This window comes from Diospyros lotus, chromosome 1 (assembly GCF_014633365.1).
Source record: "Diospyros lotus cultivar Yz01 chromosome 1, ASM1463336v1, whole genome shotgun sequence".
Taxonomy (NCBI): Eukaryota; Viridiplantae; Streptophyta; class Magnoliopsida; order Ericales; family Ebenaceae; genus Diospyros; species Diospyros lotus.
The window spans coordinates 47,050,106-47,063,898 of NC_068338.1; the positions used below are offsets into that span (position 1 = coordinate 47,050,106).

A 13,793-nucleotide genomic window follows, 5' to 3' on the forward strand; every position below is an offset into this window, starting at 1 on the left:
CCCAATGCATTTCTCCATTTTAGCCAACTTGCCTTAATTCTATGTGTGACATCCTCGTGAATTTCTCCATCTTTTTGAATCACTGATCCCAAATATCGAAAATGGTCTTTTCTTTGTAAGATTTGGTCTTCCAATTTTATTATAACATCCTCCACTCTTGCATTCTTACTAAATTTACATTTTATATATTCTGTTTTCTTTCTACTTAATTTAAGTCCCTTAGATTTTAAATTGTTTCTCCACAACTCAAGCTTAGTGTTCACTTATTCTTTTGTTTCATCCACCAACACTATGTCGTCTGCAAATAGCATATACCATGGCACCTCTGTCTGAATATCTTTAGTGAGTTCATCCATTACTAGGGCAAATAAGTATGGACTTAGTGCAGAAACTTGATGCAGTCCTATTGTAATTTTAAAAGGTTCAGTGTTCCATCCGCATGTTCTGGCCCTTGTCTTTGCACCGTGATATATGTCCTTAAAGGATTGTATATAGGCTATTCGGACTCCTTTCTTCTCTAAAACCCTCCATAATACTTCTCCAGGGACCCGATCATAGGCCTTTTCTAGATTTATAAACACCACATGTAGGTCATTCTGATGATTTCGATACCTTTCCATTAGGCGCCTCAATAGGTGTATAGCTTCCATTGTTGACTTACCAGGCATGAAATTAAACTGATTTTCCGATACCTCTGTTTCTTTTTTGGGCCTCTGCTCTATTACTCTCTCCCAGAGTTTCATGGTATGGCTTATTAACTTAATTCCTCTGTAATTTTCACAGTTTTGAACATCTCATTTGTTCTTATATATAGGAACCAAAGTACTATTCTCCACTCATCTGACATCTTTTTTGATTTAAGGATCGCGTTAAATAATTTCGTTAGCCAGGAGATGCCCTCTTCTCCCATCCATTTCCATGCTTCTATTGGTATATTATCCGGTCCCACCTCCTTATGATTTTTCATCTTTTTTAATGCTTGCCTTATTTCATTTGAACTTGTGCATCGATAAAATGTATATCTCACGTCCCCTTCGGAGTTACTAAGATGTCCCAACCTAACTCTTGTGTCGCCACCATCAGTGAATAATTTTGTAAAATACTCATTCCATTTCTCCTTAATCGCTCTCTCATTCACTAATACATTTTGATTTTCATCTTTTATGCATTTCACTTGATGTAAATATTTTGTTTTTCTTTCTCTTGCTTTAGCTAATTTATATATATCCCTTTCTCCATCTTTTGTATCAAGTCGTTTATATAGATTCTCATATGCTTTTGACCTTGCTTCACTAACAGTTCTTTTTGTTGCCTTTTTTGCTTCTTTATAATTTTTTTGATTTTCTTCATTGTTACACTGATATACAGCCTTCAAGTTATCTTATTTTTAATTTTCAATTGTACCTCTTTACTCCACCACCAAGACTCTTTAAGGTCAGGGGCTCTACCATTTGTCTCTCCAAGTCACCTTTGCTGTGCTTCTCAGGGTATTAGCCATTTCTCTCCACATTTGGTTTGTCTATCCTTCTCCATTTCGTTCCCTTCTACCCCTTAATTTTTCTTTGAAGATTAGTTGTTTCTCCTTTTTTAAATCCCACCACCTGATTCTTGGATTTTGTTTTATGTGATTTTTTCTCTTCCAATTTCTTACTTGAACGTCAAGTACTAGAAGTCTATGTTGAGTAGTCAAACACTCTCCTAGTATCACCTTACAATCCCTACAACATAACCGATTCTCTTGTCTCATGAGGAAGTAATCTATTTGGGTGCTTGATATGACATTTTTATATGTGATTAAGTGTTCGTCCCGTTTTTTGAACCTAGTATTGGTTATGATGAGCCCATATGCCATAGCAAAATTTTGAATAGACTTACCCTCATTATTAATTTTCCCAAACCCATACCCTCCATGTATCTCTCTATAGCCGTTTTCGTCTCTACCCAGTAATGGGGCTGGATTGGCAATCGGAAGAATCCGATTGAGTAGAACTAAGAACAGAAAGTTTAAAAGGATATTTGGATAGAATTAGGGGAAGGATGTAGAGAGAAATGAGGGAGAGAAGTAGAGAGAGAATCAGATATTCATTTCAATAATTTTCAGCATACCATCCCCTCCATTTACATCAGCCTTATATAGGCATATTTGTCCCCTAACAGCCTTGCACATGCAGCCATGTGCACCTAACTAATTGTTAGAATATCCCTAACAAACTATTCTACCATATTACAATAATACCCTTTTATTACTCATAGGGTCATGACAATTCCCCCCTCCATAAGAGAGTTCTTGTCCCCAAGAACTTGCCGCAAGTAGCCATTGCTGTTCATCCAATTCCAATCTTCTCTATGCGGATAATCCTCCTTTCTTTCTTTCTACTTCTAAGTCTCTTCTTCTTCATTCTTAGGTTTTCAAGATCAATTACAAGTATGAATTGACCCAGAATTTCAATAGGGAAGACTTCATTACCATCCAAAACAAGTAAGAAGGGCAGATCTTCAGCCATTGTTGCTGTTACTCTATCCCCATTCAACCCACAGCCATGTTTTGCTGCAGAAATATCAACAACAGCCTCAAAATGCAGCAATGGAGGTTTGTATTCTTTCCTTGAATACTCATACCAAGGCTGTTTGTGAGCATTAACATTAGGAGATGCTGCAACTTCACATCCAGCCAACGATTGCTCAATAATTGACACCTGGCCAAGTGTTTCAGCACTAGTAAGAGTGCTTGAGAGGCTGTCAATTGATTGAGTGTCATCCTCCAATCCCTTTTCCTCACTTTTTTCTTCCTCCTCTTCCCCTTCTTCCTTAAAGTTGGACTGCTCTTGTTGCAGAATCCCAAAAACATCACCATCGAGAACTTCTTTTCCAAAGGAATCGGTGTGTTCCTTTAATTCTCCTTTTGCCCACACACCTTGTACCGAACCCTCGCAAAGTCTGCTATTGCTGTCAGCATTGTCATTATCGTCACCTTTCTTGTCCATTCCACCTAGGCCGACATACTTCTTCCACTCCGTATTGGAGGTAGGCAGTGAATCTGCTTCTTGCCTCCTAAATTTCTTCTTCGGCTGCTCCATTTTAAGGAATTCATCTTTGTTAAAACTTCCGTGATAATCATCAAAGTATTCCACCGGAAAGTTGTAATGATACTTCTTAATTAGTATCATTGCAAACTCTTGTAGCTTCTCGCGGAACATTCGAACGAATTCCTTGCACTCTTCTTGTATTACACTTCTTGTTTTCTTGTCAACTTGGCTAATCTCCTTCTCAAAATCCTTTCCCCATGTTTGATGCTGCTGGTCAACTGAAAAGGCAGCCTTCTTTGGCTGCCATTGAGGCTCTATTCCAACTGAAAAGGAAGCTTTCTTCTGCTGCAATTGAAGGCTCATATGCTCCATGTATGCACTGCCTCCCCTAGCTTCACGAGTAGGACACCCCACTGAAAATCCAGCTTCCTTTGGCTGCCATTGAGGCTCAATTCCGGCTGAAAATGAAGCATTCTTCTTCGTGTATGCACTGCTTTCCATGGCTGATTTTTCACCAACAGTATACTTCGAAGTCCAAGGAGCTATATACATACTGCTCTTCTTCACCTCTCCAATTCAAACAAAGTTACCCAATTCAAAGTTGAAATTACCCTTTGTTTACCTTACTAGCAGCCTAGGATTTGATTGGAATTACCACATCCGGAATTCCTCTTCACTGATTCGTTGCTCAATCCCTTCCCCGGAGCCATAGACAAGTTGCCTTAATCTTCTCGATCTGGGCCAGAACTGTTCGTCCACCTCCTACCACCCTTGCAATCTTGGACTTTAGCCTCTTATATTTGGCTGAGACCCCACAAAATTTAGCAGTAGCAAGAGGGATCGGAAGCTGGGCGGTGGCTTAGATCTGTTGCTAAGAAGCAACAGCCAAGATCGCCTGGGTTTGCTTGCTTCTAACACACACGACGACTTGGATCCAACCACTAGAACAGCTGTAATTTACACAAGCCGCTGGAATTGAAGGCTAAGGATGTTCACGAAATTGGCCGGGGCTCTTCGCTTTTCCTGTTCGAACAACCACGTTTGCAACAATATCCAAAAATCAGATCATCAGCTCAACCCATCTGCTGTCAATCCAGATTTGCAACGGCCCTTGACACCACTGCTGTCCTTGCTTCAGAATCGCACCTTAAGATCGCCTGGAATCGAATAACCCAATCACCGACTAATGGTTGGAGGACCCCCCGCACTCCTCGAGTTCACCTTTCAAATCCGTCTCACTCTTCACCCTCTGACGGACTCCGATCCCCTCGAAACGTCCACCGTTTGGATCGGATTTGCTTGCTTGTGCTCGCCTCACCCAATCACCGTCCGTTTGGATTGGACCACTGGCTCGGTCACGTAATTTATCGGAATTTTGCTGGGTTTGCTTCGCGTTCCACTTTCAGCCTCAATTAGCAGCCAACGTTCCACCCCGTGCTTCAGAATCAATTTTCGAGGGTCACCCGTAGCAACTGTGGATCAGACGCTAAGAATTTTCAAACTCCAGCAAACTGAACAGCTAAGCAACAGATCTGATTCCGCCTTCTGGCTCATCTGTTGCAAAGTCTCCTGCACTCGCCTCACCTTCTTGATCAACTACAGCAACTCGGAAAACAGCAACAAATCACCCTGCTGTTACACCTTCAAGTCAACAACCTAATCTGAAGCGATTCACGCTTCCACCTTCAAGGTCTCTCCGATTCCGATCTCATACCTGTTGCGCCACTTGGATTTTTACTTCAAATTCAACTCGTATCACTGTCGAAACTTGAATCAATACCATAGCCAAGGATGGGCTGCTCTGATACCAATTGTCATGAACCTAGGGTTCATAATGGGGCTGGATTGGCAATCGGAAAGTTTAAAAGGATATTTGGATAGAATTGGGGGAAGGATGTAGAGAGAAATGAGGGAGAGAAGTAGAGAGAAAATGAGAGAGAATCAGATATTCATTTCAATAATTTTCAGCATACCATCCCCTCCATTTACATCAGCCTTATATAGGCATATTTGTCCCCTAACAGCCTTGCACATGCAGCCATGTGCACCTAACTAATTGCTAGAATATCCATAACAAACTATTCTACCCTATTACAATAATACCCTTTTATTACTCATAGGGTCATGACAGTCACCTCCTATAATCACTTTCTCTCCTCTTAGTATCATTTGTATGAGTCCCTCTAGGTCTTCTCAGAATTTTGCTTTTATCTTCTCACCTAACCCCACTTGTGGTGCATATGTACTAAAGATATTCATAGTCATTCTTCCTAGACTAACTTTCACCATAATAATCCTATCCCCTATTCTCTTTACATCCACCATCTCATCTACTAAACTTTTATCTATAATAATCCCCACTTCATTTTTCGCTCGATCATTTCCTGTGTACTATATTTTATATCCAGTTTTTAATAAAGTTTTTGCTTTTTTCCCTACCCATCTCATCTCTTGAAGGCACATAATATTAATCTTTCTCCTAATCATCACATCTACCACTTCCATAGCTTTGCCTGTTAATGTTTCTATGTTCCATGACCCAATCCTTAATCTATGATTTTGTTTTGACCTTGACTTTGAATTTGATTTTGTTTTTTATTTTTATTTTGATTTTGGACTAGTTTCTTTACTTACATTCGTCCAAGCAAATGCAAGGACCCTTGCTCATTTGTCACTACATCCGGGTGCCGATGCAGCAGCCCTAGCTCACTTGACACTACACGCGGGCAGTGTAGCGCGTCGCTATGAAGGGTTATGCCCACGCCCCAACGATTTTTCATAATTTGTCTAGAGTTCATGTTTTGGATCTGACTAAGTTTTACGTTGGCTGTCGGCTATCTAACACAATCCTCCTCCTTTATCCAGGCTTGGGACCGACAGTGGATGACATCTCTAGGCGGAGTTGGCTGTAACCTAGAAATGTTGCTGGAAAATCATTTCCAGTGTTTGGCTAGCACTTTAGGAAAACACAAAAATCACAAAAGAAAAAAAAAAAAAAAAACTTGAGCTTTGAATAGAGAGATAGAGAGAGTGAGAGAGAGGGGGGGGGTAGATTACGACCGAAAGCAGGCGGATAGGGCAACAGTGAGGGCGAGTTTCACTTAGGTCGAGATAGACAGAGGTGGGGATGGCATGATGACTAGATCCAAGCGAACAAGGGGTGAGCTCTACCTAGGTGAAGATGGACAGAGGTGGGGATGATGGTGGCGACCGGATGCAAGTGGATAGGGGGTGAGTTTGACCTAGGCTAAGATGGATAGAGGTGCAGATGGTGATGGCGACCAAATGTAGGTGGATAGGGCAACAATGATGGTGATCTAGGTAGAGATGGATAGAGGCGAAGACGGTGACACAGACTGACGGATTTGGACACAGGGGGATGGCGACGACGACGTTGCGAGCTGGATCTAGCTAGAGACGGTGATACAAAGGGCTATTCAGGCTGACAAACACAAGTGGAGAAGGATGGCAACGACGCAGCTGGAGTCGACAGATGCCGGCGACGTAGCAGCAGTTGATGGAGGTGGGCGACGACAATGCTGACGAAGCTAGATGGAGGTGGGCGGCGATGATGTTGATGAAGCTGACAGAGGTGCAGATATGTGAGATCTGTTGTTATGTGATTTGTGTAGAAGGTGGTAGATTGTGATTTAGGAAAGTGAATTCCCATTTTCAAGTCGGGAATTCACTTTTCCATATTTCTTATATATGTTGGAACTTATTTTCCCTTGAGCGAAATTCATTTTCCTTTGACTTAGTTATTTTGTTGGTGACAAACATAGGAAAATCCGGAAAACACTTTCCTGGAAAATGTTTTCCAGGAAACAAACGGAGCCTAAGTATATGTTTCTGCAGTTCAGTTGGTTGCTGGCCTAATTTCAGGTTTTGATAGTTAGAACTTAGAAGAATATGGGTAATAGATAATTGGATAGGAATTGGTCTATGGGTCATGTTGGGGATCCAGTCATGTTTCAGGCCTTACATATTGTTTGGATTTCCCAATTCTTGTTGATCATAAATTTTCATATCAATCCTTGTTAACATTTTACCTTCCTTATCCCAAAAAGGTGCATAACCTATGCTGTTTCTGAGAATTCATACAAATATAAGTTGGAAAAGCAACATATGATGCCACCTAACTTAATCAAAGGTTGCGTATTAAAAAAAAAAGAAAGAAATCAAAGGTCTCTTGAATTCAAGCCAGACTCAGAAATTCCCTTTTTCTTCTTGCCGTGTTAGTTCCAACTTTGACCTGGTTGATGTAGAATAGATCTATTAGGAGGCTTGAGTTGTCTATCTTGTGGTTCAAACTGAATTTTAAATTTTCTTTAGGTGCAACCATGTATTTCCAATGAATTGGAGTTTGAATTTGTCTTCATGAGGCCCAGCTAACATCTTGGCTGTTTTTAAGTTTGAAATATTTTGGTTGGGAAGGGAAAATGAATCTGGATTAATGTTTGGTTTGTGAATTTTGAAAAAACTTATGACAAAGTCCCTAGACAAGTCTGTGCAAGGTTTTAAAGAAAAGGGAGTCTGAGTTGTGTATACAATGGCTATTAAAGAATGTATTATAGAGTAAATACATATGTTAGAACTTGTGAAAGAGGCACTGGGACTTTTCCTAATTTTAATTGGATGGTTATTAAAGAATGTATTATAGAGAAAATACATATGTTAGAACTTGTGAAAGAAGCACTGAGACTTTTCCTAATTATAATAGGACTACTTCATGCATTTGGACAGTGTTATCTCTTTCCAAAAATTTACCGGTATTCATGATTATACACCAGCTTAATTGTGTTCATCTGGAAGACATATGTAGACAGGCTAGAAACTTGCAGTTCATACATGACTGACTCAACTAAGCTGTTTCCTGTGTTCTTAGGGTTGGCTTCATGGATCCTCTTTCTCCACTCAGTTTTATCTAAGGCCATGTGTTTGGCTAATTCACTATTTTTATGTAGTTTCTGTATTTTAATCTTTTTTTTTTTTTGGTGTCACATTCAGAGTAACATAACTCTCAATGTGGATGGTATCACTTTTCTTACTGGACAACTTACTAGTCTTCATTGTATGTGTGCAAACAATCTCAACCAGTTTAATCCTACTCTAATAGTGGCTTTCTTCATCCTTGTTTTGGATTCTTTTTACATAAGCTCATACTTGCTCATCTAATTAATATTTCATCTGTTATCGTGTTATTTTTGTAACTGAACCAACTATCGATGCCATAAAGCATCACGGTCTTAGAGCTATCTCATAATTTTTTTTTCCCTCAGGCATATGTTAGTGGTTAGCCACATAACTACCTAAAAAATCCACCCATTTTTTCTATCTTGTCTTAAATTTGTGACACATCAACCCAATCTCTCATCATATACTTATGTTAGACAAAGATTTGAGCAATGACATAAAGGGTGTATATCATTTGTCATTGAGTTATTTGTTTGATTTATGAGTGTGTTTAATATGTTTACATTCTTTTATTTGTACTGAAGTTACTTTTTTTTTTCCCCCACATGGATTTTGTGATATTCACCATATTGCCTTGTTGTGTTATATGTTGAATTATTTGAAGAACACGTGTTATTTTTGGTTTTAAAAACTGATTAATTGATTTTCTGAAACAAATCTTTCAGGATTGAACGGAAGTTTGGTGTTTTCAGCAGCTTAGATGCCTGCTCATTTGTTGTTAATGTGTATGATGAAGGGAAAATTTTAAGCATTGTAACAGATAGCTCTCCCCATGGCACTCATGTAGCTGGGATTGCTACTGCCTTCCACCCAAAGGTGAAGTAGTATAACCATTTACAGAAATGAAAAGGTTGTATATGTTCAAAACTTCAAATTAAAGAAAGACTATTACTTTCTGAAATTTGGTATTATTCCACAGGAACCCCTACTGAATGGAGTTGCACCTGGGGCACAGTTAATTTCATGTAAAATTGGAGACTCACGCCTAGGTTCAATGGAAACAGGAACAGGCTTGACACGTGCCTTGATAGCTGCTGTGGAGGTGTGTCATTGTTCCTTTGGTTTAAAATTAAAGTTAAAAGGGTATTAGTGAGATTTGGAATTCTTTTCTACCCTGCTGACATGGTTTACTTGGAAGTCATTGGAATTGGATAAGATTTTAAGTATGGATGTTTCAATTTTTCAGCCAGTCTGCACTTCAGCCATAAAACCATGGATGAGGGTTCTTATGGCTGGTGTTTGCATCATATTATATTTGCTATGAGCAATAAAAGGTGATTCAAAAATCTTGTAATCTCATATAATATGGTGCAATGATATTTGTTGTTGAATAATAAAATGAGGTTCAAAGCGCCATGACTTCTGTTCAACCTGGTCTTGATGTCTCTTTGGTTTTTTATGAGTGCATTATTTTTTTTTTGATAAATAGTAGAATACCTTGGAAACCTTAATGCTCAGTAACAGTACACCAGGTATAGATTATTATGTATCCCAAACTTTAGTACTCAAGAATTTTGTCAAAAATGCTGAATTTAATTTCATGTATATGACAGAAAGAAATGGAGATTTCTATGAAGTATATAGGAACCAATGCACTACAGAAAGAATATCTAGAGGAGATAAAGAATCCTATAATTTGTCCTCCTCTTACGAAGCCACTTTATAGCTAAACTTCAGAAAATTGTAAAAATTAATAATCAACATATCCGCTACGTCTATCCATAAAGGTAGCAATTTAAGCCCAAAATATCAAGATTAGCCCCAAAAAAATATATAAAGATAAATACAACAAGATAATTGGAAAAAAGAAACTAATGTTTTCTGGTTACTCTCCTAAATGCTAGATGTGTAGTGTGCATTAACTAAGCTGCAGCAGGTACCATTTGGTATCTACTTGCACCAATTCATCTGGAATTCAAGTAGTTGTCTTTTGATCAAGACTTTGTTGCTGCAAGTGCAATCAATAAATTGTTTCCAAAGCATGTTAACTACTTCAGGGGTATTCCGATAAAAGGTTCTGCTAGTTTTTGTTTTTCTGAAAGGTTTCTAGAAATGGTTGTTATGTTTATTTACACTTTATTTAGGTATTAGTATGCTTCCTCACTAGCATCAATAGGTGCTTGATTGTAGCAAGTTATAGGATTATGATATTTTCGATGTGGTTTTGTTTTTTTTTGCTGAGTTTTTTTGTTTTTTGTTATTAGGTTCAATTCACACTTGTCATGCAATATGATTACATCTTCACATGCTTTCCTTTTTCCATTGATTTTGGGTTGGTTAGGCATTCTTCGTGCTACAGTCACATATTAAGTTAAATAGACATTAGCACTGGTGGGAGATTGGTTAAGCTAGTTGAAGATGTTATTACAAATTACTGGGAGCATAACCATTTTTTTCCATGTTTTGTTTATTAACAGCACAAGTGTGACCTTATCAACATGAGTTATGGTGAATCCACATTGTTGCCTGACTACGGACGATTTGTTGACCTTGTTAACGAAGTAATAATTCTATCCTTGCCGTCTTGCTTGTTAACAGTTTACTTTCATATTTTTATGCTCTCTTGATTCTATATATGACATCATCTTTGAATATTTAGGTGGTGAACAAGCACCGTCTTATATTTGTTAGTAGTGCTGGCAACAGTGGCCCAGCATTGAGCACTGTGGGTGCACCGGGTGGCACAAGTTCAAGCATAATAGGAGTTGGGGCATATGTCTCTCCTGCAATGGCTGCTGGTGCTCACGCTGTAGTTGAACCTCCTTCTGAAGGTCTAGAATACACCTGGTATGTGATGATTATTCTGAGTGGTTAATGAGCAATGATCATTGTATTTTGCTCTCTGGACTTAGAATTTGAGTCCTTTATTGAGATTTATCACTGTTCCTATACTATTATGGTTGTAATTTTAATTTATGGCATTTGAGATGCATTTATTAAGCTGAATCAGGTCTAGCAGAGGACCAACTGTTGATGGTGACCTTGGTGTCTGCATCAGTGCTCCTGGTGGGGCAGTGGCTCCTGTCCCTACGTGGACACTGCAACGACGTATGCTTATGAATGGAACTTCGATGGCATCTCCATCTGCTTGTGGGGGTATTGCTTTGCTCGTCAGTGCCGTTAAGGTTTACTGTTTATGATTTGCTTTGCTACTTCTTCTTTCCCCCTCTCCCATTTCAATGTCACCCTTGCTGTCCCTTTTCATCTTTAGAGGCATATAAGCAAATATTGTTTATTGGTGCAGGCCAAGGGCTTTCCTGTGAGTCCATACACTGTAAGGGAGGCTCTTGAAAATACATCTATCCCTGTTGGTGTCTTGCCAGGAGATAAACTATCCACTGGGCAGGGGCTTATGCAAGTTGACAAGTTATATTTTCTAATCTTGACATTTGTAGCTGGAAAATTTGAATGGACCTTTTTGTGGCTCTGAAATTTATATTTGTAACTAACTTCATGAACAGGGCATATGAGTACATTCAGAAGTTGCATAATGTTCCATGTGTAAGGTATCAAATAAAGATCAACCGAGCTGGCCAATCAAGTGAGCGTGCCATCCCTTGTACTCTTACCATACAAGCGCATGCATAATCTGATCGTCATGCATGCACCCATTAGTTTTACTCCGTATTACATGTTGGTGATAAAGCCATGGAAGAATGTCTAGGCACTGTACATGTCATTTAGCTCCAGCTAAAAAATAGTTATTATGATTTAGGAATTTTGGGTAGATTATGTTTTTCTGGCGTCTGGGTGTGGGTCAATAGGACCTCTTTATGGGTCTATGAAGGTTTCAGCAGTTGAATCTCTAATATCCAAGCCTTTTCTAGTCACATTAGTTGGTTTTATTGTCTTCATCATCGTCCTCATCACAAGCCTTAATCCCACTAGGTAGGGTATATGAAATATCTTTCCAAGCACCTCTATCCATGGCATAAATAACTTCTTGTCATGATGAAATTTGTGTTTCAGCTCCTGTATCACGAGGCATCTATCTACGGGATGCTAGTGCTTACCAACAATCTACGGAGGTGAGAAGACGTAACACTCTGATTTTGATGTAATCATCTTATGTCATGAACCTTTTTTTTTCTGATTATAATGTCATGAACTTAATTAGTATGAATTCAGGTTCTCTAGTCAGCATGCTAAACTAGCATACTTTGAGCCATTTTATGATTTTTACTGATCAATTTATGGAATCTGTCCTGCTTCTTGAATTTTGCCTTTATTTCTTATTGACGAACTAGATTTAAGAAAATTTTAAACTTTCCTTGTTTGTTTTTTCATATTGACTTCTCAAGAATCCACTTCTTCTCCTCCCCCCTCCCCCCTTGTCTTCTTTTCATTGTTACGTATTGTCTTTCTTTACATCAATTTCTGCCCTGTCACCTGCATTTTATCTTTTATTGATGCTATTAGTCTATTAGAACCCCAAAAACAGGCCAAAACCTTACAAATGAAAAAGGGAAATAAACACACACAAAAGGATGTTCTATATGGTTGCTTTATTTGTATACTTTTATCTATGTAAGAGGTAAGAAGTCAACTTTATTATAGTTGGGTAAAGCAAAGCTACGTGTGTCTTGTCTTAGTAAAATGTTCATTAGAATAAGATATTCGTGAATTGGATTCTATTGAGAAAAAAAAAATACCTTTCTTCCATTTGCCAAACCACTGGAAAAATCAAATGCTATTGAAGCAAATGTGTTTGAGAGTTAGAATTCTTTCACTTTTTTGCATGCAGTTTTACATAACTAGTGAAATAGAATATTTCTCGGAGACTGTTCTATTGTAGTGAATTCTTTCTAAGTTCAACAACAGAAACGCTCACGAGCCTTAATTCCACTAGATGAGGTCGGCTATATGATTTTTTAGATCTTTGGTCATCTCTATTTGTGGCCATATCATTTTCATGATGTTTGATCTGATTAGTTTTACCCTAGTTATTGGGTACTTAATGTAACCCTTCTCCTTTATTTTGGCTTTAGACTGACTGTAAATAAAAGGAACACGTCCAATATTAGAAGTTTTGAGGCGATTATTCAATCCACAGGTGGAGTTGAATTCCTTCTAAGTTAAAAAGAAAAAACCTCTAAGTTGAAGTATCAGTTTTATCAAACTGTGATGGGATCAGGCTGTGTTGTGTGGTAATGCTGGATATGACAAGAAGAAGAATCATAAGCCTTAATGCCCCTAAGTGGGGTTGGCCATGTGATAGTGTTGGATACCACGGAAATAAGATTGGAGGGTGTAAGTGTAGTTGAGGTAAATATGATAAGACATGAATGTATTAATAAGTATCCGAAGACATAAAATATGGGTAGTCAGTTCAGAAAAATTTGGGGATGGGAAGTTGAGACCGGGGCGCATGCCAGTGAGGGGTGATGTTATGGACATGGAAGTTGCCAAAATTAGTAGGCTAACGACATAGCAAATGATTTGGTTTCAGTAGAAGATATGGTTTCTTTGGAGCCGTTAGGTGGAGGAGCCTATATGACCAACCTCAGATCATCTTTTGATTAAGGCTTGTGGAGTTTATGCTGTACTGGTCATACTTTGCAACCTGTTAATATTTAACTGCATACCAACATAATGTTTTTTCGGTGTAGTAAATAGTATGTCTTAATTATTTCTCTGGTTTTCCTTTGGTTACCTGCCTCTATTATCATTAGTATAATATAAGTTGCATTTGCTAAATATAGTTTTATTAACCTTTTCAGCCCAATGGTATTTTGTTAATTTCAGTCTCTTTTTTTTTCTCTTTTTTTCATTTTTATAAATCTTAGCTATGAT

General features: G+C 38.4%; 1 protein-coding gene across 2 annotated transcripts in view; it reads left to right on the top strand.

Moving 5' to 3' along the window:
* Nucleotides 1-13,793, top strand: part of LOC127795656 (tripeptidyl-peptidase 2) — a 60,831-nt gene that overhangs the window by 10,410 nt on the left and 36,628 nt on the right. For both annotated transcript variants that reach the window (XM_052327465.1, XM_052327472.1), the window contains exons 8-15: nt 8,666-8,816; nt 8,920-9,042; nt 10,418-10,501; nt 10,600-10,787; nt 10,951-11,125; nt 11,245-11,366; nt 11,462-11,541; nt 11,970-12,028. In XM_052327465.1, coding sequence (XP_052183425.1) covers nt 8,666-8,816; nt 8,920-9,042; nt 10,418-10,501; nt 10,600-10,787; nt 10,951-11,125; nt 11,245-11,366; nt 11,462-11,541; nt 11,970-12,028 — 982 coding nt within the window. The remainder of the gene's footprint in view (nt 1-8,665; nt 8,817-8,919; nt 9,043-10,417; nt 10,502-10,599; nt 10,788-10,950; nt 11,126-11,244; nt 11,367-11,461; nt 11,542-11,969; nt 12,029-13,793) is intronic.